Raw genomic sequence first — 25,583 nt, 5'->3', positions numbered from 1 at the left:
ACCTCTCTGACTCAGCAAACCCTGCTGTTAGGAGACCAGGAAGTTAATGTATCAACCTCGGGAGAGGCGAACCGTAACCTTTCTCCTCACTTCAAATCTTAAGAAAGGGATCTCTGGCCAATGGCAGAAGAGGGCATGCCCACAGGTAAAAGTGATAATGGCAATGAGTAAACACCAACGGAAAGAAGAGAGGTATTATTCTTCATGGTAAACTGGCATGCACATGGGTGCAATCACGTCAGTTCCCAGCATTTGTGACTGGTGGAATTTCTTGTGCCAACAGGGCCTTCCCTCCCAATGTACCGTATTTTTTGCTCTATAAGACGCACCAGACCACAAGACGCACCTAGTTTTTGGAGGAGGAAAACAAGAAAAAAAATATTCTGAATCTCAGAAGCCAGAACAGCAAGAGGGATCGCTGCGCAGTGAAAGCAGCAATCCCTCTTGCTGTTCTGGCTTCTGGGATAGCTGCGCAGCCTTCATTCGCTCCATAAGACGCACATACATTTCCCCTTACTTTTTAGGAGGGAAAAAGTGAGTCTTATAGAGCAAAAAATACGGTAAATAGCAGCTGGAGGGGGGAGATTTTTGGACTGCAGTGGGGAGTGTATGTGTATATGTGTGTGTGTGTGTGTGTGTGTGTGTGTGTGTGTGTAGCTTCCCCTCCCAGTGGTCCATTTACTGCCCTGCTCCCATGGCTGCTGTTTACATTTTTAAACAATGCACATTTTAATTGCATCAACACAATTAATGCCCCAACGAGTTTGGCCCGATGTAAACTTGGCCCAATGTAAACTAACTCCAATGAAGACAAGCTCAAATAGGGAGGTGGTGAGACGTTAAGTGGCGTTATCAAAACCACTCGTAGGACACAAAGATTTTAATACGTCTAAAAAAGAGAGTTTCAAATTTAATCATGGGGTAACGATGGGGGCACACCTCTTTTTCCCCAATCCAATGATTCAAATATGAAATCCACCCATGTCTAGAAAATTGTCCACAGTACCTGGGCATAGAAAGAAGGTAATTTTAGACAATTAAAACTTTACCCATGACAGAAAAGCACACCCAGGAAGAAGTATAATTATCAAATGCTTTGCAAATAAATAATCATAGGCTGAGACACATCACACACACACACACACACACACACACACACACACATCATATATATCATAGCATTCAAGAGGTGATCCACAGGCAAGGAGGAGGTCTCAAGTCCCAGCAGGCTTGGGGACAACTTGAAGGTTTGCAGAAGAACAAAAAAATATTTTGGGTAAAAGAACCAAAGGGGCAGCTTCTGCAACAGCCCAACAAGAAGTGGACTGAGTGTTAAGTTGTGGGTGAACATATCAGACGACACAGCGATTCTTCAAACAGCTCTTGTTTATTCACAGGCCAGAACAGAACTGAACTGAAGGGCTCAGTCAGCCTGCTTATATAGAGCTCCAGTACAACGTAACTGTAACAATTTTCTAAAACTATCCAATCACTGAACGTCACTTTCGATCCCTTATTTGCATAACTATCTACAGTATCCCCCTGCTGGCCCAGGGTGAGAACTTCAGTACATAACACTGAGTATAGGCAAAGAGCATGGAATGTTGACTGATTGACTGACTGACTGACTGAGGAGGGTCTGGGAATGGAAAACGAGGAAAGAATGTGGAAATAAAGCATTGTTGATAGGCTTGGGGCATAAGCAGAAGTGATCTACGCATCACAGCTGCCTTTGTCATCCTGGCGCTCCCCAGAGCTTCGGGGCGACAACTGCACTGCAGCATTTTGTCGCAGGTGAGTTTTTGTCGCTCTCTCCAACAGTGAACTCAGTGCTGACAGGACTGGAGCCAAAATGGGGCACTGAGCAAAAAAATAGAGAGAGGGTGGTATCCTCGTTTGTTGTTGTTGTTGTTTAGTCATTTAGTCATGTCCGACTCTTCGTGACCCCCTGGACCAGAGCATGCCAGGCACTCCTGTCTTCCACTGCCTCCCGCAGTTTAGTCAAACTCATGCTGGTAGCTTCGAGAACACTGTCCAATCATCTCGTCCTCTGTCGTCCCCTTCTCCTTGTGCCCTCCACCTTTCCCAACATCAGGGTCTTTTCCAGGGAGTCTTCTCTTCTCATGAGGTGGCCAAAGTATTGGAGCCTCAGCTTCAGGATCTGTCCTTCTAGTGAGCACTCAGGGCTGATTTCCTTCAGAATGGATAGGTTTGATCTTCTTGCAGTCCATGGGACTCTCAAGAGTCTCCTCCAGCACCATAATTCAAAAGCATCAATTCTTCGGCGATCAGCCTTCTTTATGGTCCAGCTCTCACTTCCATACATCACTACTGGGAAAACCATAGCTTTTACTATACGGACCCTCTTGTTTAGGGGAACCCAGATGCATGCAGACAAGCAATATGGATTTTAAAACCAAGGGAGGCATAAAGGCAAAGCAGGAATAAAAACAAGAAGACCAGGCCAATGAGGAGCCTGCAGGAGTCATAGACAATAAGTGCTAGTTGAAAGATAATAATGGCTCCTAAAACGTTAGAATGTCCTGGAGGACAGAATGAGAGGAAGACTGAAACGCTGAATAGGAGCACTCAGATTAGTCTTCACCTTTTTATGCAGCAAACCATGGAGTCTAACTATGACCAGGTGAGTCTGCATTAGGACAGCAGCCTAGGATTTCATATGTTTTGAGTCCTTGCTGATTTCCCTACCACGCAGAAGGGCTTCAGTTTGATCCTGATCTGCAGACATCAGAAAGTGCACCTCTAACAAACAGGGAGATAATTATACACTACCTTACATGAGGAATACTGCGGCTAGAGTTAAGGTAGTTGTTTGGCTATTTTTAAGCGCTTAAACGTGCCCTTCGCATTGGCTGGGTCCCGTTTCCCCACCCCCTTGCCCTCATCCAACAGCAATAGCTGCAACTGTGCAACAACAATATAATTCTAGAGTTTTGGCGAAAACATGTTGTGGATCTGTTTGAGGACAGTTTTTGGGAAGAGAACACTGCCTTGCTGAGGGTCCGTGGAAGAGATGCACTTGGTAAGCACAGATTCGGTTATTGCACTAGATTTTGCTTGCACACTAGAAAGGGTGCCTTGTGTTTGTAGCAGGTCTGTGACTCTCTTGTCTCTCCGCAGTATTGCATCTTAAAGAACTCAAAGCTAAGTTTCTAACATGTCAGTCAGTGCAGACCATAATGAGCAAAATGGACCGGTGATCTGATTTTGTTTCTATATTTCTGTCTACACAAACCTGGATCTTGTACATGTGATACTCAGTGGCGTAGCGTGGGGGTGCAGGGGGGCCCGGCCGCACCGGGCGCAACATCTGGGGGGGGGGCGCGCTCGCACTCGCAGCTCTCTGCCCCTACCTGGCTCACTCTCTCTCACTGCAGTGCTGGCTGTGCGAATCCGATCCGAGCCGCCGGGTCGCCGCCCACTGTGGAGGGGGTGGGTGCCAGGCGTGCGGTGCGGAGAGAGAGCGAGGGACTATCTGGGGGAGGGACAGTGCAGCGGCCGCCCAGCGCAGCGCTGAGTGCGGGAGAGAACCACACCAGACCAGCCCAGGCAGCAGCAAGAAGAAGCTGGCAGCGGCGGCAGGTTAGGGGGCGCAAATTACTTGCCTTGCCCCGGGTGCTGACAACCCACGCCACACCGCTAGTGATACTGAGCAAAGATGTGAAACTGGAGTGGCTCAGTTGGTAGAGCATGAGACTCTTGATCTCACGGTTGTGGATTTGAGCCCCATGTTGGACAAAATATTCCTACATTGAAGGGGGTTGGACTACATGACCCTCAGGGACCCTCCCAGCTCTGTGGTTCTATGTGTGCATGTTGATAGTGTTATATCAATTGTTTGCACGAATTTTGTTGGGTGTGTGTGTGTTGCTGTTGTTGGTGTTGATTTTTTTTTCTTTTTTTGTATCTTTATTTTAGGTTTTGCTGTGATTTATGTGGAAATTGTTCAGTATGGTTGTGTATTTTTTAACATTTCATTTATTATCTATGACTACTTTTATTATGCAGTAGTTACGTATTTTTTTAAAAGGGATGTGGGTGGCGCTGTGGGTTAAACCACTGAGCCTAGGACTTGCCGATCAGAAGGTCGCGGTTCGAATCCCTGCGACGGGGTGAGCTCCCATTGCTCGGTCCCTGCTCCTGCCAACCTAGCAGTTCGAAAGCACGTCAAAGTGCAAGTAGATAAATAGGTACCACTCCAGCGGGAAGGTAAACAGTGTTTCCGTGCACTGCTCTGGTTTGCCATAAGCGGCTTAGTCATGCTGGCCACATGACCCAGAAGCTGTACGCCGGCTCCCTCGGCCAGTAAAGTGAAATGAGCGCCACAACCCCAGAGTCGGTCACGACTGGACCTAATGGTCAGGGTTCCCTTTTACTTTTATTATGCAGTAGATATGTATTTTTAATGTTGTAAGCTGCTTTGAGCATGGTTTGAACTGTGGAAAGACGGCATACAAATAAAATTATGCACAGATGCATGGATGTATGTTAACGTATTCCCCTGGATATAGACTGAGTTTTAATTTACTTATCACTAACATTGATAACATTCCTGCCTTGGTTTGCCAGAAGAGGCTTAGTCATGCTGGCCATATGACCCAGAAGCTGTACGCCGGCTCCCTCGGCCAATAAAGCGAGATGAGGGCCGCAACCCCAGAGTCGTCCGCGACTGCACCTAATGGTCAGGGGTTTACCTTTAACATTTATATTACAGGACGCGGGTAGCGCTGTGGTCTAAACCACTGAGCCTAGGGCTTGCTGATCGGAAGGTCGGTGGTTCAAATCCCTGCGACGGGGTGAGCTCCCGTTGCTCAGTCCCTGCTCCTGCCAACCTAGCAATTCGAAAGCACGTCAAAGTGCAAGTGGATAAGTAGGTACCACTCCAGCGGTTTACCTTCCAGTGGGAAGGTAAAAAGCATTTCTGTGCGCTACTCTGCACATGACCCGGAAAAACTGTCTGCGGACAAACGTCAGCTCCCTCGGCCAGTAAAGCGAGATGAGTGCCGCAACCCCAGAGTCGTTTGCAACTGGACTTGCCAGGGTTCCCTTTAATTTACTTTTTAACATTTATATTATAACCTTCACCCTGTGCAGGTTACATTAAAAAAACCTCCCAGCCAAGAATCAGTCCAGACACAGTCTTAATACCCAAACCTCTAAAAGCAATTAGGTACAGGTTATGCTTGTTTTAATCTGTTTTGACTACTGATTGTTAGCGGCCTTGAGTCTCACTGGTGAAATGGGCAGGGTGAGAACATGAAAAACAACTGCGCAAGCCAAGCCCTGGTCAGGAGAGCCGTAGGGGGCGATGGGGCGGCAAAGCCACCTTCACATCTGGTTCCTCCCAGGGAGGAAGGTGGAGAAGCAGGCAAAAGACTGCTCTGGGCTGTGCCAACTTGGAGCTGGTGTAGCAATTGGCCCCACTGCTTCAAGTCATGAAAGTACAGCTGGCATGGGATCCAGCTCAGCGCTCCCCCTCCTCCTCCAGGATGCCCCATTTGGGCACTTTCCATGGACTACGGCTGGCAGGCCTCCAGCCAGCAGTGCTTCTGCCCACCTTCACTTTCTGCAGGTAGCTCCATGCTGGGAAAGACCTCTGCCCTGAATAAATAAATTCCACATTTCCAGAAGTCCCTTGGCACCTCAAGGTACATCATTGCCAGGCATGGTGAACACAGGCAACTGGGGAGACCTCTTGACCATATTAGGGACGCGGGTGGCACTGTGTTCTAAACCACTGAAGAAGAAGAAGAGTTTGGCTTTGATATCCCGCTTTATCACTACCCGAAGGAGTCTCAAAGCGGCTAACAATCTCCTTTCCCTTCCTCCCCCACAACAAACACTCTGTGAGGTGAGTGGGGCTGAGAGACTTCAAAGAAGGTCACCCAGCAGCTACATGTGGAGGAGCAGAGACGCGAACCTGGTTCACCAGATTACGGGTCCACCGCTCTTAACCATTATACCACACTGGCTCTCTGAGCCTCTTGGGCTTGCCAATCAGAAGGTCGGTGGTTCGAATCCCCGTGACGGGGTGAGCTCCTGTTGCTCAGTCCCAGCTCCTGCCAACCTAGCAGTTCGAAAGCATGTCAAAGTGCAAGTAGATAAATAGGTAAATGGCGTTTCCATGCGCTGCTCTGGTTTCAGTGTTCTGTTGCGCCAGAAGCAGATTAGTCATGCTGGCCACATGACCCGGAAAAACGATCTGCAGACAAACGCCGGCTCCCTCGGCCAGTAAAGCGAGATGAGTGCCGCAACCCCAGTGTCGTCCGTGACTGGACTTAACTGTCAGGGGTCCCTTAACTTTTATTGACCATATCAAGATGCTTGGTCCTAGGATAGGAATGCCAGCAGGTGGCCCACAAGCTGGTTTTGGTCTCCAAAGCCATTTTATGCGGCCTTCGGTCATGAACCTATCATGTTTTAAACAAGATGTGACAAAGCATTTGTCTAAAGTTGCAGTGGTAAAAGGGATTGGGGGAATCAAAGCTGTAATACAGAGAGAGAGTCACTCTCCTAGATTCCATTGCCTCCTGTAAAGGTAAAGGGACCCCTGACCATTAGGTCCAGTCGTGACCGACTCTGGGGTTGCGGCGCTCATCTCGCTTTATTGGCCGAGGGAGCCGGTGTACAGCTTCCGGGTCATGTGGCCAGCATGACTAAGCCGCTTCTGGCGAACCAGAACAGCTCACGGAAACACCGTTTACCTTCCCACCGGAGCAGTACCTATTTATCTACTTGCACTTTGACGTGCTTTCAAACTGCTAGGTTGGCAGGAGCAGGGACCGAGCAACAGGAGCTCACCCCGTCACGGGGATTCGAACCGGTGACCTTCTGAGCGGCAAGTCCTGTGGTTTAACCTGGCAAGTCCTCTGTGGTTTAACCCACCGCGCCACCCGCGTCCCTATTGCCTCCTGTAACATTCACAAAACAACAGGGGATTTAAAAATTAAGTACTTATATTTAGTGGATTTTCCGGGGGGGGGCGTGGTACTGAGAGGTCTTGACTGCTAACATGACACCAACTTTATTTATTGTGCAGCCCGGATGTAATAAAGGGGTTTCTTTTGCACACTTTCGTCTGTCAGAATGCTGCTGGGTGAACAGAACTGTCACCAAGAGATTGGTAATATCTGTCCGAGGAGATTAAAGGGTTAAAGATTTGGGGACTGCCCCATATTCTGCTGCATCTAAAAACATGGTTGGAAATGTCTCTTAGTAAGGTGGCCCACAAAGGGGAGTGATGTTGAGAAACTTGGTGGTGCATTGTATGTTAGAAGTATAGAAATTAGTTCCTTCCTGGAAGGCCAAAGGCAGCAGCATTTCTGAATACCAGTTTCTGGGAACCCAGGAATCTTTCCCCTGATTCTCAGGTCCTATTTCCTGGTTTCCCCACAGGCATTTGCTCTTCTTTTGTGGCTAACTCAGGCAAAACAGTCTGATTATGATTATATAGTAGACATTATTGTTTACCCAACGTCGGCCCACGGCAAAGTTAAGTCATGTATCGATACCTTGCTTTTCTACCCATAAAGCATTCACCCCTCCGTTAAAACCACCACCACCACTTTGCCTGACTGGTTCGCCCGTCCAACGAGCAAGCAAGTTTACAAGCACTGGCAAATATTAAATAGATGTTTTTGGTAGGCTTAAAACCCCAAGCGCCAAGTTCCTTCTAGGAACAGGAACAGTAAACAGCTATTATTGCCAGGCTACACCACTTCTTCCTTTTTTTAAAAAAAATCAGTTTTTGTTCAAGATTTCCTTGTGTTACAAAATAAACAAATAGGCTGCATCAGTTCTGTCTGCAAGTGTGTCTGTGGAGGGGCAAATAGCCGAATGCTCTCTATTAAGTTGTGGGTAAACATATCAGACGACACAGCGATTCTTCAAGCAGCTCTTGTTTATTCACAGGCCAGAACAGAACTGAACTGAAGGGTTCAGCCAGCCTGCTTATATAGAGCTCCACTAGAACGCAACAGTAACCACTTTCTGTAACTATCCAATCACTGAACGTCACTTTCAATCCCTTATTTGCATATGTGCACCTGAGTGAAAACTATCTACAGTATCCCCCTGCTGGCCCAGGGAGAGAACTTCAGTACATAACACTCCCAGGTAGAAAGTGTGCCACCCAGATATGCTCCCCTCCTACAAATATTTCACTTGGTGATATTGAACAGGGGGCAACAGGAAGAGATCAACTGTCCCCTTAACCACAGACCCAGATTCCTGAGCCCAATGAACAGCTTCTTCGGTATAATAATTTATAATAATAATTTACTATTTATACTCCGCCCATCTGGCTGGGTTTCCCCAGCCACTCTGATATGCTTCCAACCTCCCTAAACAGGGCCGCCTTCAGTTGTCTTTTAAAAGTAAAATACAGTGGTACCTCTGGATGCGAACGGGATCCATTCCGGAGCCCTGTTCGCATCCTGAAGCGAACGCAACCCGTGTCCGCGGGTTGAGATTCGCCGCTTCTGCGCATGACGTCATTTTGAGCGTATGAGCATGCGCGAGCGGCGAAACCCGGAAGTAACGCACTCCATTACTTCTGGGTCGCCGCAGAACGTAACCTGAAAACGCTCAACCTGAAGCACATTTAACCCGAGGTATGACTGTAGTTGTTTATTGCCTTGACATCTGCTGGGAGGGCGTTCCACAGGGCAGGGGCCACTACCAAGAAGGCCCTCTACCTGGTTCCCTGTAACTTGGCTTCTCGCAGCAAGGGAACCGCCAGAAGGCCCTCGGCGCTGGACCTCAGTGTCCGGACTGAATGATGGGGTGGAGACGCTCCTTCAGATATACTGGACCGAGGCCGTTTAGGGCTTTAAAGGTCAGCACCAACACTTTGAATTGTGCTGGGAAATGTACTGGGAGCCAATGAAATGGCAAAATACCGCTTTGCTCTTTCGTTGACAGCTCCTCGCAATGATGAAGCGTGTGGACCTGCATTTTCTAATTGGAATTATTCTTTCTCCTGCGGTAAGTATTCCCCAGTGCTTCAGTCTTCAGTAGCTCTAGTTAGGGCTTGGAGAGACGCCTGTCCAGTCAGAACCCAGGAGAGCTGTTGTCAGTAGACAATACTTGAGCTACGTGGCAGCTTCCTCTGCGATTCCTATATGTCCTAATGATCAAGCAAGGGGAAGCGGGTGGCACTGTGGTCTAAACCATGGGTAGGCAAACTAAGGCCCGGGGACCAGATCTGTCCCAATCGCCTTCTAAATCCGGCCCATGGACAGTCCGGGAATCAGCGTATTTTTACATGAGTAGAATGTGTCCTTTTATTTACAAGGGTTTTTTTGTAGGGCATAGGAATGCATTCATTTTTTTCCTTTCCAAAATATAGTCCAGCCCCCCACAAGGTCTGAGGAACAATGGACCGGCCCCCTGCTGAAAAAGTTTGCTGACCCCTGGTAAACCATTGAGCCTCTTATGCTTGCCGATTGGAAGGTCGGCGGTTCGAATCCCCGCGACGGAGTGAGCTCCCGTTGCTCTGTCCCTGCTCCTGCCAACCCAGCAGTTCGAAAGCACACCAGTGCAAATAGATAAATAGGTACCGCTCCGGCGGGAAGGCAAACGGCGTTTCCATGCACTCTGGTTTCCGTCATGGTGTTCCGTTGCGCCAGGAGTGGTTTAGTCCTGCTGGCCACATGACCCAGAAAGCTGTCTGTGGACAAACGTTGGCTCCCTTGGCCTGAAAGCGAGATGAGCGCCACAATGCCATAGTCGCCTTTGACAGGACTTAACCATCCAGGGGTCCTTTACTTTTACCTTTACCGATTCAAAGCCTGTAGTATGCTTACTTGCAAGTAGGACTCTGAGATGGGTGATTGGACGTTATGCCAGTGGTGCTGAAACTTTTTTGTCCATGCCACTTTCAGAATAAAAATTTGCTCGCGCCACACTGATTTTTTTTAATCAACCTGTCAATAAACCTCACTGATTATTTTATTGTCCTCTTGACAACAGGACAGCATCTTCCTGAGGGCAGCAGACTCACTTAGGGGGTGTAGGGCAGGCTGCAAGGTACATGTGCCCACCTCCTCCAGCATTTACTGACTGTGGGTTCTGCTTCACACTGCCTAATGGTAGGGCCGGTGTTGGTAGGAAATCGTTAAAAGTCCTTAAGAGGAACAGCAGGCTACGCTGTTATTAATTAGACGATTAATAAGATTATTAATAAGATGATAATGTTTACAGTCGTACCTTGGATCTCAAACGCCTTGGCTCCCAAACAAATTGCTTCCCGAATGATCGAAACCCGGAAGTGAGTATTCCAGTTTTCGAACGATTTTCGGAAGCCGAACATCTGATGGGCCTTCCGCGGCTTCCGATTGGCTGCAGGAGCTTCCTGCAGCCAATCAGAAGCCGCGTTTGGGTTTCTGAATGTTTTGGAAGTTGAACAGACTTCCGGAACGGATTCTGTTTGATTTCCAAGGTACGACTGTATCTGCAAGAAAGGGGTCTTCCTTTGGAAATGAAAAATTAGCTACAGGTTTTTTGTTTTTGCTTATTGAACGTCTCTGAGAAAGGGTAGATCCAGATTAAATGGATTAAAAGACGCACCAAAGAGCCTTATCTCCTTACATTTAATTGGTAAAAAAAAATGGCTCAGCCATCTCGTTCCAGGTGCATCAGATATTCCAAAATCCCTTGGGCAGGCTGGATGCCCCTAATCAGAGCGTTTTTCCAGCTGGAACTCTATTCCGGCCCCTCTTTTTTCTAGAAAAATAGCACTGTCCCTAATGATCACCACATGTTGACATCTTGCAATAAATTTGTGATTATATATTCTGTTTCTGTTTCTTGGGCAGATTGTGGCAACCTATCCCATTTCAAACCATGGGGCTCACTATGCAAAACTGGTAAGTGCAAAGTTCAGCAGCAGCTGCTGTGGTGTTAAAATTAATACTTTAATTAGAATTAAAATTTTAATTAAAATTAATCGATCGAGCAATTAAATACATTAAAATTCAATTTTAATTCAGAATTAAATTAACTTTTAATTAACATTAATGTTGTTAACATTAATGAATATGCACTTTAACTCCCTTTACGAAACGTGGAGGTCAGCATCAAAAGAGATGTTGTGAAACATGTTTCAAGTATAATTACACTTCATCAAGGGAAATAGCACCTCTTATAATATCCTAATTATACACAAGATAAACTGGATAGCAAAAAAATTATCTTTCTTTGATCCATTCAAGCTTTTTCCGCCTCCCATACTGGCCAGACTATTGTCCATAGCTGTCAACTTACAGATTTGAAAATAAGGGACCAGCAGCCTCAAAAATAAGGGATCAGCAGCCAAAATAAGGGGTTTTCCGGAAACAGGTATGTTCAACTTCTGAGCCCCTCCAAGCCAAAGGCAGAAAGCCCAGCCAGCAGCCAAATGAAGCCTCAAGCGGTGGTTCCCACAGCGCAACAACCTGGCAAAGGGGATGCAGCAAGGAAAACCACCGTCACCTCTCCGCTGGGAAGCGCTGAGCAAAGGCGAGTCCCCAGGCAACGCGGGCCGATTTGATCGGCACAAGGCATGCAAGCTCCACCCCCCAGTCATTCATAGACTCCTTATTGGGTGAGCAACGCAGCCAAGCAACACAGTTGGAGCCTCCCTCCTCCCTGGCCGGCAGGGAGGGAGGGAGAGGAGCTGCTTCCTTTGAAACCCGGGAAATTTAAGGGACATCATCAATAAGGGACAGCAGTGGGACACAGCGCTTGTAGGGCAGCGGCTGAAGAAGGAACAAAAAGGGTTTTCTTGTGTGAGTTTCTTGTGGCTGATTAGCTGCTTTCTCTGTGCAAAGGTCAGAGGGGGCAGGGCTTCTGTTGAGGTAGGTGATTAGCTGTGGGAGGAGCTTGTCAGAGCTTGTAGGGCAGCGGCTGAAGAAGGAACAAAAAGGGTTTTCTTGTGTGAGTTTCTTGTGGCTGATTAGCTGCTTTCTCTGTGCAAAGGTCAGAGGGGGCAGGGCTTCTGTTGAGGTAGGTGATTAGCTGTGGGAGGAGCTTGTCAGAGCTTGTAGGGCAGCGGCTGAAGAAGGAACAAAAAGGGTTTTCTTGTGTGAGTTTCTTGTGGCTGATTAGCTGCTTTCTCTGTGCAAAGGTCAGAGGGGGCAGGGCTTCTGTTGAGGTAGGTGATTAGCTGTGGGAGGAGCTTGTCAGAGCTTGTAGGGCAGCGGCGCGCGCCTAGCGGCGCGCGCAGTTTGATCCATCTTTTAGATTTAGGAGAGCTAGTCTCAAACGTTTGTTGGGGGAGATATAGGTTTATTTGGGGGGATTTATTTGTCCTGTCTTCACGCTTTTTATGATGGAGGACCGCTGTAGTCACCCCCAACGACACCTTCTCAAGATGGAGGGTGAGGGAACAGCTGCAGTCGCCTGTGGTTCCTGCGCAATGTTTGCCATCTTGCCAAAGGTTGCAGGCAGCTTTACCTGCAGCAATTGCATGTTGATTGCCCTCTTAAAAGACAAAGTCCAGCAACTGGAGGAACGTGTAGCTACGCTCCAAAGAATTAGAGAGCTGGAGCTCTTCTTGGAAGCAACAGAGCACACCGTCTCCACCAAGGAGGAGACAGGGGACTCCCCTGAGAAGGAGGCTAGTTCACCAACACAGGAGCCAGATATATGGAGAAACGTGACTCAAAGAAGTAGGAGGCCCAGGGTTCGCTCTGATTGTTTAGAAATACGCAATCGCTTTGAGGTCCTTTCCCCTAGCATGGAAGACGAAGAGCAGACTCCATTTGAGGATCTCTCCCTCATTACAGTCGATCAGGTATATGAAGACGAGCAGCAAAGGCAGTCCTCAGGGAATGTGCAGGCGACCTTGGAACGGACAGCTCACGGAAGAACCCCGACCAGACCTAAGAGGAGGCGTGTAGTGGTGATAGGGGATTCCCTACTGAGGGGAACAGAAGCAGTGATCTGTGGGCCTGACAAGATGTCTCGGGAAGTGTGCTGTCTCCCCGGGGCTAAGATCCAAGATGTAACTGAACGACTGCAAGGAATCATAAAACCCACTGACAAATACCCCTTCCTCTTGGTTCATGTGGGAACCAATGACACTGCAAGCAATAGCCTCCAGAAGATCAAAAAAGATTACGAGGCTCTGGGCAGGAAATTGAAGCAATTAAATGCACAAATTGTCATCTCATCTGTCCTCCCAGTTGAACGACGTGGCCCAGGGAGAGAGGGAAAAATAGTGGAAGTGAACAACTGGCTTCGCAAATGGTGTAAACAGGAACGGTTTGGATTCTTAGATCACGGAATGCAGTTTCTTGAAGATGGACTTCTGGCAAGCGATGGGCTGCACCTCACAACGGTTGGGAGGAATGTTTTTGCAAAAAATCTCAGAAACCTCATCAGGAGGGCTTTAAACTGACTAATGTGGGGGAGGGAGACAGTGGTCCTGAAGGTAGGAGTCTATCAATTGATGAAGATGATCATCCAAATGTCATAGACCGAATGGAGCAAACAGCACGCAGACCTAGTGGTGGGAGGAAAAAATCCTTAAATAAGAGACACGGGGGAATGATTAATGGACTTCAATGTCTGTACACTAATGCGCAAAGTATGGGAAATAAACAAGATGAGCTTGAGCTCTTGGTACAGCAAACTAAATATGACATAATAGGAATCACTGAAACCTGGTGGGATAAGTCCCACGATTGGAATGTAATAATGGAGGGATACAATCTATTTCAGAGAAACAGACCAGACAAGAAAGGAGGAGGAGTGGCGTTATATGTCAGGGATGTGTATACCTGTGAAGAGATCCAAGATTTAGAACCTCAAAGCCAAAGTGAGAGCATTTGGGTCAAAATTAAGGGAGAGAAGAATAACAGTGACCTCATTGTGGGAGTTTACTATAGATCCCCAAGCCAAACGGAGGACATAGATGATGCCTTCCTGGAACAGATGGCCAAGCATGCAAAAGGAAGGGAGATAGTAGTAATGGGGGACTTCAATTACCCGGATATTTGTTGGATGTCAAACTCAGCCAAGAGCATAAGGTCAAACAGATTCCTCACTGGCCTTGCAGACAACTTCATTGTCCAGAAAGTAGGAGAAGCAACAAGAGGAACAGCCATTTTAGATCTGGTCCTAACCAATGTTGATGACCTAGTTAGTGGGGTAGAAGTGGAAGGATCATTAGGCGCGAGTGATCATGCTCTTCTGAAGTTTACTATACAGCGGAAAGGAGCAGCCAAGCATACTAGGACTCAATTTCTCGACTTTAAGAAAGCCGACTTCATAAAACTTAGGGAAGTGCTTGGTGAGATCCCATGGACAGTAATACTAAAAGGAAAGGGAGTTCATGATGGCTGGGAGTTTGTTAAGAGGGAGATAGTAAAAGCACAACTTCAGGCAATACCAATGAGACGGAAACATGGAAGGTGCCTAAAGAAGCCAGGGTGGCTATCTAAAGAACTTTTAACTGAGTTAAGATTTAAAAAGGATGTGTACAAAAAATGGAAAAGGGGGGAAACCACCAAAGAGGAATTCAAACAAATAGCCAGCACGTGTAGACACAAAGTCAGAAAAGCTAAAACACAGAATGAACTCAGGCTTGCTAGAGAGGTTAAAAGCAACAAAAAAGGCTTTTATGGGTATGTTCGTAGCAAAAGGAAGAACAAAGAAACAGTGGGGTCACTCAGAGGAGAAGATGGTGAAATGCAAACAGGGGACACAGAAAGGGCTGAACTCCTCAATGCCTTCTTTGCCTCAGTCTTCTCCGATAAAGAAAACAATGCCCGACCTGAAGAATTTGGAGCAAATGATTCAGCAGAGGAAACACAGCCCAGAATAACTAAGGAGATAGTACAAGAATACTTGGCTAGTCTAGATGTATTCAAGTCTCCAGGGCCAGATGAACTGCATCCAAGAGTATTAAAAGAACTGGCAGATGTGATCTCAGAACCACTGGCAGTCATCTTTGAGAATTCCTGGAGAACAGGCGAAGTCCCGGCAGACTGGAGGAGGGCAAATGTTGTCCCTATTTTCAAAAAGGGGAAAAGAGAGGACCCAAATAATTACCGCCCAGTCAGTCTGACATCAATACCAGGGAAGATTCTGGAGCAGATCATTAAGCAAACAGTCTGTGAGCACCTAGAAAGGAATGCTGTGATCACCAATAGTCAGCATGGATTTCTGAAAAATAAGTCATGTCAGACTAACCTGATCTCGTTTTTTGACAGAATTACAAGCCTGGTAGATGAAGGGAATGCAGTGGATGTAGCCTACCTTGATTTCAGCAAGGCATTTGACAAGGTGCCCCATGATATTCTTGTAAAGAAGCTGGTAAAATGCGGTCTTGACTATGCTACCACTCAGTGGATTTGTAACTGGCTGACTGACCGAACCCAAAGGGTGCTCATCAATGGTTCCTCTTCATCCTGGAGAAGAGTGACTAGTGGGGTGCCACAGGGTTCTGTCTTGGGCCCGGTCTTATTCAACATCTTTATCAACGACTTGGATGATGGACTCAAGGGCATCCTGATCAAATTTGCAGATGACACCAAACTGGGAGGGGTGGCTAACACCCCAGAGGACAGGATCACACTTCAAAACGACCTTGACAGATTAGAGAACTGGGCCAAAACAAACAAGATGAATTTTAACAGGGAGAAATGTAAAGTATTGCACTTGGGCAAAAAAAATGAGAGGCACAAATACAAGATGGGTGACACCTGGCTTGAGAGCACTACATGTGAAAAGGATCTAGGAGTCTTGGTTGACCACAAACTTGACATGAGCCAACAGTGTGACGCGGCAGCTAAAAAAGCCAATGCAATTCTGGGCTGCATCAATAGGAGTATAGCATCTAGATCAAGGGAAGTAATAGTGCCACTGTATTCTGCTCTGGTCAGACCTCACCTGGAGTACTGTGTCCAGTTCTGGGCACCACAGTTCAAGAAGGACATTGACAAACTGGAACGTGTCCAGAGGAGGGCAACCAAAATGGTCAAAGGCCTGGAAACGATGCCTTATGAGGAACGGCTAAGGGAGCTGGGCATGTTTAGCCTGGAGAAGAGGAGGTTAAGGGGTGATATGATAGCCATGTTCAAATATATAAAAGGATGTCACATAGAGGAGGGAGAAAGGTTGTTTTCTGCTGCTCCAGAGAAGCGGACACGGAGCAATGGATCCAAACTACAAGAAAGAAGATTCCACCTAAACATTAGGAAGAACTTCCTGACAGTAAGAGCTGTTCGACAGTGGAATTTGCTGCCAAGGAGTGTGGTGGAGTCTCCTTCTTTGGAGGTCTTTAAGCAGAGGCTTGACAACCATATGTCAGGAGTGCTCTGATGGTGTTTCCTGCTTGGCAGGGGGTTGGACTCGATGGCCCTTGTGGTCTCTTCCAACTCTATGATTCTATGATTCTATGATAAGGGAGTTTCCCGCCAAATAAGGGAGAGTTGACAGCTATGCATTGTCATTGAGGAGGACTGCCGCCCTTCAGCAATAAAGCAGCGAAATGATGTATAGCCCATTAACTCCAGAGCTTTAAACTATGCAAAATATTGCTTCCCTTCTGAAGGCAGCCACTAGCTGCTTTTAAAGGGACTTTAAAGCACCACTGTGACCTGCTGTGTAAGGAAATATGAATTAAAACCAGGACCTTTTGCTGAAAAGGGCTTCAGGCTGTAGACACTTGTTAATTTGGGGGCATTTGATAAGTATTGCAACTTGTTTTCATGCTCATTGGACCAAAATGTTCACACACACACACACACACACACACACTCCCCTCAGACCTGCAAATGTAAGCAAATAAAAGAACGTGATTTGGTAAAAGACATATATTTTGTTAGCTGATATAGACTGTCATATTAAGAGGTAAAAACTACCTCTTTTGTTTTTTAAATGAATTTTATTTTTCTATTTTCCCACAATATTTTGACATAGATACAATCCAGTATTTTCCACAAAAATATAACGTGGGTTGGGGTTTTTTTTTTGGGGGGGCGACATTATTGGGTTGTTGTTTTGATTATATACTGGATATAGGGTGGTATATTATTATTATTAATAATAATAATAATAATAATTAATGCATTTTTAATCTTTGTTGGAAGCCGCCCAGAGTGGCTGGGGAAACCCAGCCAGATGAGTGGGGTAAAAATAATAAATTATTATTATTATTATTATTATTATTATTATTATTATTATTATTATTATGACTCCCCACTCCTTTTGCGGTTTCTTATATTTTTAAAATTTATAACACTGCATCTCTTTCATTACTCCCTAGTTAGCTTTAACATTCATTTTAACTGTTTGGTTTAAGTTAATCCTGCTAGTGAACCTATATGTGTACAATAACATTTCAGATAGCCCACAAATTTCCCCCCATCTTTTCTAAAGTTTTTCCTCCCTCTTGTTTCCTTAGTGCTCCCATAAGTTTTGCCAAAAACTACCTCTTTTTTGAGGTGGTTCTCAGTTTGTGGAATACTCTCCCTTGAGAGTCTTGTCTTGTGCTTTCATTTAGGTCCCAAGCAAAAATGTGGGGTGGGGGAAGTTGTTGGCTAGTTTTATCCTTGTTTTTTATTATGTATTTCTTGTTTTTATCTTGCATTTTTCTGCTGCGAACTGCCCTGAGGTCTTCGGACGAAGGGCGGGAATGCAAATTTAAGAAATAAACAAAAGATAAATATATAGATTTTTTTGATGTCAGCAGCCATGGGCCCTCAAAAGACCTCTGTTTAAACATGGACATGTGAAAATAACCTTCTCTTCCCTTGTCCTTCCACAGGTCTCAAGAGTCAACAGCTACAAACCTTTCCCGCAGCAGGTATAATGAATCTCTTACACCAATCGCTGCTAGTTTGGGATGAAAGCAAATTGGAATTTTGCAATGTATTTCGAGATATGGCTCAGATCATACCTACAGAACAGTTTTACTGATAAACCTGCCTGTCTTTCCCCCCAGTTACTGTTTTCTGTTTGGGTTTTAACTGTTTTGGCTATATCTTGTACCTCCCTCACCCTGAGAGAGGTGCATGTGGAAACGATGGATAAATACATAAAATAATAAATCACACACAAAAATATAAGCGGCGGTGGGGAAATAAGGCAGGATTTCGGTCTGTTTAGGAAGTGGAAGGTGCAAATACCCCCTTGGGGTGCAGACACCGAAAATGGAGGCAGTATTAGCAGGACAGAAAAGGGAAATAAGGTTGACCAGTATTTTATGTTTCCCTTTCTTCTGCTTTCCCATAGGTGATCCTGCCTCAACAGCTTTGCGTAAGTGTTTGCTAATCTCCAAACTCCCCCCAGAAAAGCTGCTCAGCCCTTTCCTAAAAATTAAAAGTCTGCTGCTATCTTAGATTTGAAGCCAATGTTCATTAAATACACCATATTTTTCGCTCTATAAGACGCACCAGACCACAAGACGCACCTAGTTTTTGGAGGAGGAAAACAAGAAAAAATATATTCTGAATCTCAGAAGCCAGAACAGCAAGAGGGATCACTGCGCAGTGAAAGCAGCAATCCCTCTTGCTGTTCTGGCTTCTGGGATAGCTGTGCAGCCTGCATTCGCTCCATAAGACGCACACACATTTCCCCTTACTTTTTAGGAGGGAAAAATTGAGTCTTATAGAGCAAAAAATACAGTATATACTGTCCACCTGCTCGGGGCAGCAATCTGCATAGCTGTAAACTTTTCCTTTTTTTGCGGGAAATTCCCTGATTCCAGCGCTGTTTCCCGCTGTTATCCTGGATTGTTAGATATCCCGTAGACTGTCCCTGGGACAGGTGAGGCTGTTGATCCCTTATTTTCGAGGTTGCTGATCCCTTATTTCCAAATCTGAAAGTTGACAGCTATGGCAATCTGAGAGCACCAATGTTTCTTTCCAAAAGTCACGGGAGGGAAAATGAGGGCTAGTACCTTGTTTTGCAGATTTTAGACGTCATGCCAGATCCATCTGGAGAAGGCGGCATGAATCCTGACTTTTCTGTTCCTCTGTCTCTCCCCTACAGAGTGGAGCTCGCCTGCCTTTTGCAGATAGCAGTGACAGCAGCGGTGGCCTAGGCTACCGGGCAAGTCGCTGCACGTTCCCGAGACTGGTAATTTACCCGTAAACTTGTTTTTGTCTCGCCCAGGGATGGGCAACCCGAGGGCTTAATGCGGCACGTTGCTCTTTGGCCTACTTTAAAAAGGGGTCATGCGTTGCGCAGGATCTGTCCCTCCCTTGCTAGCCTCCTGGATGAGGAGGAAGAAGAAATTAGAGAGAAGGGGGTGTCAGAAAGTGAGAAAATTTGTAAATCACGAAAATCTTTAATAATAAGGAAAAAAAGAAAAAAGGAAGTGAGAAAATAATGTCCCTGCCACCAGAACAGCCCCTTGCGGGGGCAGCGTTCAACTAAGTTTTACTCAAAGTAGACCCACTGAAGCGAATGAACATCACTAAGCAAGCTCTGCTGATTTCAGTGATTTAAGTTTCCAAACTTTGCTGAATACTCCCTGTGTGTTTCACAGCAACATCCATCCCTTCCTCACTGTTTTAATATTTGCTCAGCTGCCCTCGCGTCTGGTTGGGAAAAAATCAAGCAATTTGAGATTTGGGTCCAGCTTCCTGTTTTTAAGTCACTTCTCGTAACTACGCCTGTAAGATTCCTAAACAGGTGACATTTTATTTTAATACAAGGCTCCCGATTTATTATTTCACCTGCACTGAAAATTACCAATAGGACAAAACAATCAACGGGGCTCAGAACTGTGTTGTGATTTATAATGCGATGCACAGGATATAAAATTGTGATGGCATACATAATAATGGAGCACTGAGGGCAGGTGTTGGGGCTACCTGGAAACAAGGCAAACCTGGGAAGGTTTTCAACCTGAAAAACAAAAAAGGAGCCATTGCTGCCCTGTGAAGGGATAAAGGCAATTTGAGCACACAATGGCTGGATACACGCCATCCATTTACAGTGGTACCTCAGGTTACATACGCTTCAGGTTACAGACTTCGCTAACCCAGAAATAGTACCTCAGGTTAAGAACTTTGCTTCAGGATGAAAACAGAAATCGTGCTCCGGCGGCGCGGCAGCAGCAGGAGGCCCCATTAGCTAAAGTGGTGCTTCAGGTTAAGAACAGTTTCAGGTTAAGAACGGACCTCCGGAACGAATTAAGTACTTAACCCGAGGTACCACTGTAAAGCTACAGTATTGACTCCCCCGCCACGAATCTGGGAACTGTAGTTTGTCAAGGGTTCTGTGAGGGGGAAACTAAATGTCCCAGGAATTTTTTTTTGGGGGGGGTCACTGCCAAATTCAAATGTTACACATGGCTAGGCATATTTGAGCAGATCCGAAGTAAGACTTTTAACATCTTAATAATAATAATAATAATAATAATAATAATAATAATAATAATAATTTATACCCCACCATCCCCGGGCAAAACCGGGCTCAGCGCAGCTCACATCAAATGTATTAATACATTAACATAAAACTGGGCAATCAATTAAAATACATCCTAAAATCAGATCTGGATCAGAATGAAATCCAATCAGATGGCAACCCACAGATTAGGGTTGGGGACGTGCAATGCTCACCAGGCACAACTGTTTGTGCTGAATTTATTTTCATGCAAGTTCTTATGAAAGGGAAGGGGGAGTCAGACCGAACCCTGACCAAAGACCTGGCGGAACAGCTCCACCTTGCAGGCCCTGTGGAAAGATGTCAAATCCTGCAGGGCCTGGTCTCTTGTGGCAGAGTGTTCCACCAGGCCGGGGCCACAGCCAAAAAGGCTCTGGCCCTGGTTGAGGCCAGTCTAACCTCCTTGAAGCTCAGGACCTCCAAGATGTTATTATTTGCGGACCATAAGGTCCTCCGTGGGGCATACCAGGAGAGGTGGGCCCGTAGGTAAAGGGACCCCTGATCATTAGGTCCAGTTATGGCCGACTCTGGGGTTGCGGCGCTCATCTCGCTTTACTGGCCGAAGGAGCCGGTGTACAGCTTCCGGGTCATGTGGCCAGCATGACTAAGCCACTTCTGTCGAACCAGAGCAGCGCACGGAAACGCCATTTACCTTCCCGCCGGAGTGGTACCTATTTATCTACTTGCACTTTGACGTGCTTTCGAACTGCTAGGTTGGCAGGAGTAGGAAACGAGCAATGGGAGCTCACCCCATCACGGGGATTCGAACCGCCGACCTTCTGATCGGCAAGCCCTAGGCCCTGTGGTTTAACCCACAGCGCTACCCACGTCCTTGGTCCCGTAGGTACAATGTACTTAAAAGGTATTTCAGACAAGGCAGAGCAGCATGGTGAGGGCTGTTTTCCTGCATCTGTAATGCCTACAGCTTCTCAGTGTTGCGCTGCATCCAGAAATTGCTGATGACATTTGCGTAACCGCAAGCCACACAGTCTGATTTAGAATAGTATTGAAGGCAGTGCTGGAGCGAGAAGTACAGTGGTATCTCTACTTACGAACGCGATCTGTTTTGGGGTGCCATTCGCACCCCGAAAAGTCTGTAAGTAGAGTGTTGCTACTGCGCATGCGCGAAGCACGCAGATCACTTCTGCGCATGCGGTGAACCCAGAAGTAAACCATTCCAGGTTTGCCGCGTTCGTAACCTGATAAGCCGCAACGTGAAGCAAATGGAATGCGAGGTATGGCTGTGCAGTGGTACCTCGGGTTACATACGCTTCAGGTTACAGACGCTTCAGGTTACAGACTCCGCTAACCCAGAAATAGTGCTTCAGGTTAAGAACTTTGCTTCAGGATAAGAACAGAAAGTGGGCTCCAGCGCAGCGGCAGCCCCAGGAGGCGCCATTAGTAAAGTGGTGCTTCAGGTTAAGAACAGTTTCAGGTTAAGAACGGACCTCTGGAACGAATTAAGTACTTAATCCGAAGTACCACTGTACTGCATTTTCCCACCTCTTAAAATTGTAGCGTATTCTCAGAAACACAGTGCCACCTTGTGGGAATATAGGTTGAATATAACACACTAAAAATGCGCTGAAAAACTCTTGAGTGACGAATTCTTTCAAACCGCAGCGATGCTTTGGAGCAGATCCTTGTCCTTTGCTCCTAGCTGCAAGAGTGGCCTGGATCCATACACCTGAGAAGTGTGTTATATACTTGGGGTATGCAAGCTGGGATAGGTAGATTCTATCTGTATTCCAGAATACCTCAGCAGAACAGGCAGAGAGCATTTTCACCCCAGCACCCCCAAATCCCAGTGTATGAGAAGGGTAGACAAAGGGCTGCAGGATTAAAGGAAACTTAATCATCAGGGAGGCTGCTAAATGTCTTACTTCAGAGGCCATTTTACTTCTGGTGTGTTTACTGCCGTGCAGAATTAAAGATATATATTAAAGATGGCCTTTCCCTCCTTCAATGAGCAACAATTTTAAGTACTTAATTCGTTCCAGAGGTCCGTACTTAACCTGAAACTGTTCTTAATCTGAAGCACCACTTTAGCTAATGGGGCCTCCGTGCCGCCGGAGCACGATTTCTGTTCTCATCCTGAAGCAAAGTTCTTAACCTGAAGCACTATTTCTGGGTTAGCGGAATCTGTAACCTGAAGCGTATGTAACCTGAAGCGTATGTAACCCGAGGTACCACTGTATTACAATAATTGGAAATTCTATTTGTAAGGCAGATCAACATTACCACCCCTGTTGCAAATGGAGGCTAAGGCTGAGAGATGAGTAGCTTGCCTAAGTCCATCTAAGTGAGTTCATGGCAGAGACAACACTTGTGCTGGAGACACAATTTCAATTTCACAGCTCCATTTCCTCAGCTCATTTGCTTTCAACAAGCATCTGTACTGAGGTTGCATCATGGAATCATAGAATTGTAGAATTTCGGGGGACCCTGAGGATCATTATCACCTCTCCCGGTATGCCCCATGGAGAGCCTCAAGGTCCATAATTAGCAACACCCTAGAGGTCCCGGGCCCTAAGGAAGTTAGATTAGCCTCAACCAGAGCCAGGGCCTTTGTACAGCATTGTACAGGTAAGGTTTGGACAAGATTGTGCCCCATTGTGTTTTTCCCCTGTGTTTGTCCACGGCTAACCCTGCACAAGCACAAATCCATGGGTGAGGATAATGTTACTGGCCCCGGACACACTGACCAGATGCTTGGAAGCTGTGGCTGGATGGTTTCGTGGGAGCCGATTGAAACTAAATCCTTCAAAGACAGAGGTCCTATGGCTGGGTCGGGATGGCATGGGGATGAGAGACCAACTCCCTTCTCTTGCGGGGGCCCAATTAGTGCCACTGCCTTCCGTTAACAGTTTGGTGTAATCCTTGACGCCTCCCTTTCCATGGAGGCGCAGGTTACAGCAACAGCCAAGGTGACATTTTTCCACCTTCGCCGGATCAAGCAGTTGGTCCCTTACCTTTCCCGCCCTGACTTGGCCACAGTGATCCATGCAATGGTCATCTCCAGGCTTGACTACTGTAATTCGCTCTACATGGGGCTGCCCTGGAAGCTGTCCCAGAAACTCCAGCGGGTGCAGAATGCTGCAGCGAGGCTCCTCACGGGGTCTCTGCCATGGCAGCATATTCACCCAGTGCTTTTCCAGCTGGACTGGCTCCCGGTGGAGTACAGGGTCAGATTTAAGGAGCTGCTTTTGACCTTTAAAGCCCTTCATGGCCTAGGACCCTCGTATCTACAGGACCGCCTCTCCCGGTATGCCCCACGGAGAGCCTCAAGGTCCATAAATAGCAACACCCTAGAGGTCCCGGGCCCTAAGGAAGTTAGATTATCCTCAACCAGAGCCAGGGCCTTTTCAACACTGGCTCCGGTCTGGTGGAACGCTCTGCCTCATGAGACCAGGGCCCTGCAGGATCTGATTTCTTTCCACAGGGCCTGTAAGACAGAGTTGTTCCGCCTGGCCTTTGGCTTGGAACCAGTTTGATTCCCTCCCCCTCTTTTTTCTTTTTCCTTTCTCCTCCTGCGATGAGGCAACATTTTAATATTTTAATGTTGTATTTTAATTTTGTTTTTAAGTTGTATTCATTCAACTTGTTTTTCTTATTGCTTGTTAGCCACCCTGAGCCTGGCCTTGGCTGGGGAGGGCGGGGTATAAATAAAAATTATTATTATTATTATTATTATTATTATTATTATTATTATTATTTAGTCCAACCCCTGCAATGCAGGAATATGTAACTTTCCCCAATGAGGTTTGAACCTGCAACCTTGGATGTTACCAGCACCATGCTGTAGCCAACTGCTAATGCGCAAACTCTTGATTTGATGAGCCAGTTGGTTTGAGTAAGTTGGCTTCTATTGGTTGACAACTCTCACCATAAAAGGTTCAGTCCAGCGTGTTCACAGTTCCTGCATTTTCTTCACAGCCCAGCCAACGGCTCCACACAATAGCAAAAATCCCCAGAAGGCAAACAGACATGTTGGCAATGAAGGCCCCAAGCGTTCCAGCATCCAGCACGATGAAGCCGGGTGTAAGAGTAGACCTCCTTGGAGCCACATCACCATTTACTTTTCTGAAGATCCACTCTCCTAGCTACTTGCCTCGGCCTAGTAGCATCCCTGCTGCATTCCCTCACGCCAAGCCCTTGGGACCCGATTCAGAGACCCGAGGAAGTGACTACCCAGCGATTACGACGAGTGAGTCTCCTCTAGACAGCCTAGCTACAACACATCCCACGTCTCATACCACAAAAGAACCCAGAGGGGATGCTTAAGCAGAAATCCAGGCATCCTGGATCTACAAACAGCCCATATGTAAGTGGGCTCCTGGTTCTGAAGAGACAGCTAATACCCAGGAACATTTCTGGTGTGATTTGCAGCCGATTTCAGAGAAAACGTGGAGGGAACTGAGCAAGCCCATTAATCAGGTTCAAATGACGCTTACGCATGCAACTTGCGAAAATTTGCATTGTTTATTCCAATTCTCTCAGTAACAGAACTATGCAAGCAATGAAATTCTGCCATTAACCATTATTCCTTCTTACTCAGCCACCCATCAGGCTTCTGAAATTTCAACAGGCATTGCTCACAGTTTGGAGCGCAAGATCACAGCTTAACCGCTAGAAACTTGCTGGGAGCTAGGGTTATCAGGAAAAGGAATTCCGTCCTTGGTACTATGTTGTTTTATTGAAAAACATAGGACTCCTGACACAGGGAAGTGCAAGGTGATGACGACAGTAGCAGGGGAAATGTGTGAGTCTTGTCTCCTGTCTGTCCTCTGTGTGATTTGACAGCAAGATTTCCCACCCATTCATAATTTCCATTTATTCCTATTTTCTCTCTCTTAAGTACATCCCAATGGGGAACTACGCATTTAATTTAGCCAAGGATGGGCCATCTAGTTGCTGTTACACGGCAATGTCCATCATCCCTGACAGCATGGCAGGAGCCAAAGGGAGTTGGGAGTCCGTCTGAAAAGTGGCACAGTGCCCATCTGAAAAGCCACGGATATCTCATCCTTGATTCCTGCGCTGGTCAGTCCTTTCACGGTGACAAATTGGTGATGTTTTGCAATTTCAATCTTTCCTAAATAAAAAAAGCGAAAGACGCTCAAGTGCATTATTATACTATTGTCACAATAAGCAATAGTGCTCTGTTCATTTTGGTATGA

At 46.5% G+C, this 25,583-nt stretch overlaps 1 protein-coding gene across 3 annotated transcripts; it reads left to right on the top strand.

The window, feature by feature from the left end:
- Nucleotides 1–6: 6 nt before the first annotated feature.
- On the top strand, nucleotides 7–25,583 carry LOC310748047 (uncharacterized protein). Of its 3 annotated transcripts, none has more exons than XM_083583574.1 (7): nucleotides 7–145; nucleotides 8,944–9,006; nucleotides 10,839–10,889; nucleotides 17,777–17,815; nucleotides 18,244–18,267; nucleotides 19,003–19,089; nucleotides 24,340–25,583. In XM_083583574.1, exons 1-7 carry the CDS (start codon nucleotides 47–49, stop codon nucleotides 24,685–24,687), a joined length of 711 nt encoding a protein of 236 aa, XP_083439700.1. In that variant the 5' UTR covers nucleotides 7–46; the 3' UTR covers nucleotides 24,688–25,583. The 3 variants fall into 3 exon arrangements, with proteins under 3 accessions (XP_083439700.1, XP_083439701.1, XP_083439702.1); XM_083583576.1 differs by lacking the exon at nucleotides 7–145 and adding an exon at nucleotides 2,956–3,043; XM_083583575.1 differs by lacking the exon at nucleotides 8,944–9,006.

The sequence above is a fragment of the Podarcis filfolensis genome (assembly GCF_964270895.1).
Source record: "Podarcis filfolensis genome assembly, chromosome: 13".
Taxonomy (NCBI): Eukaryota; Metazoa; Chordata; class Lepidosauria; order Squamata; family Lacertidae; genus Podarcis; species Podarcis filfolensis.
The sequence above is the reverse complement of the archived record's forward strand: the minus strand, read 5'-3'. Positions and strand labels throughout refer to the sequence as shown.

Excerpts from the sequence above, each read along its gene's own strand:
- LOC310748047 (XM_083583574.1), top strand. The coding sequence starts at position 47 with ATGTATCAACCTCGGGAGAGGCGAACCGTAACCTTTCTCCTCACTTCA. Across the intron at positions 9,007-10,838 it reads GAATTATTCTTTCTCCTGCG|ATTGTGGCAACCTATCCCAT; the intron begins GTAAGTATTCCC and ends TTTCTTGGGCAG. Across the intron at positions 19,090-24,339 it reads GCTGCACGTTCCCGAGACTG|CCCAGCCAACGGCTCCACAC; the intron begins GTAATTTACCCG and ends TTTTCTTCACAG.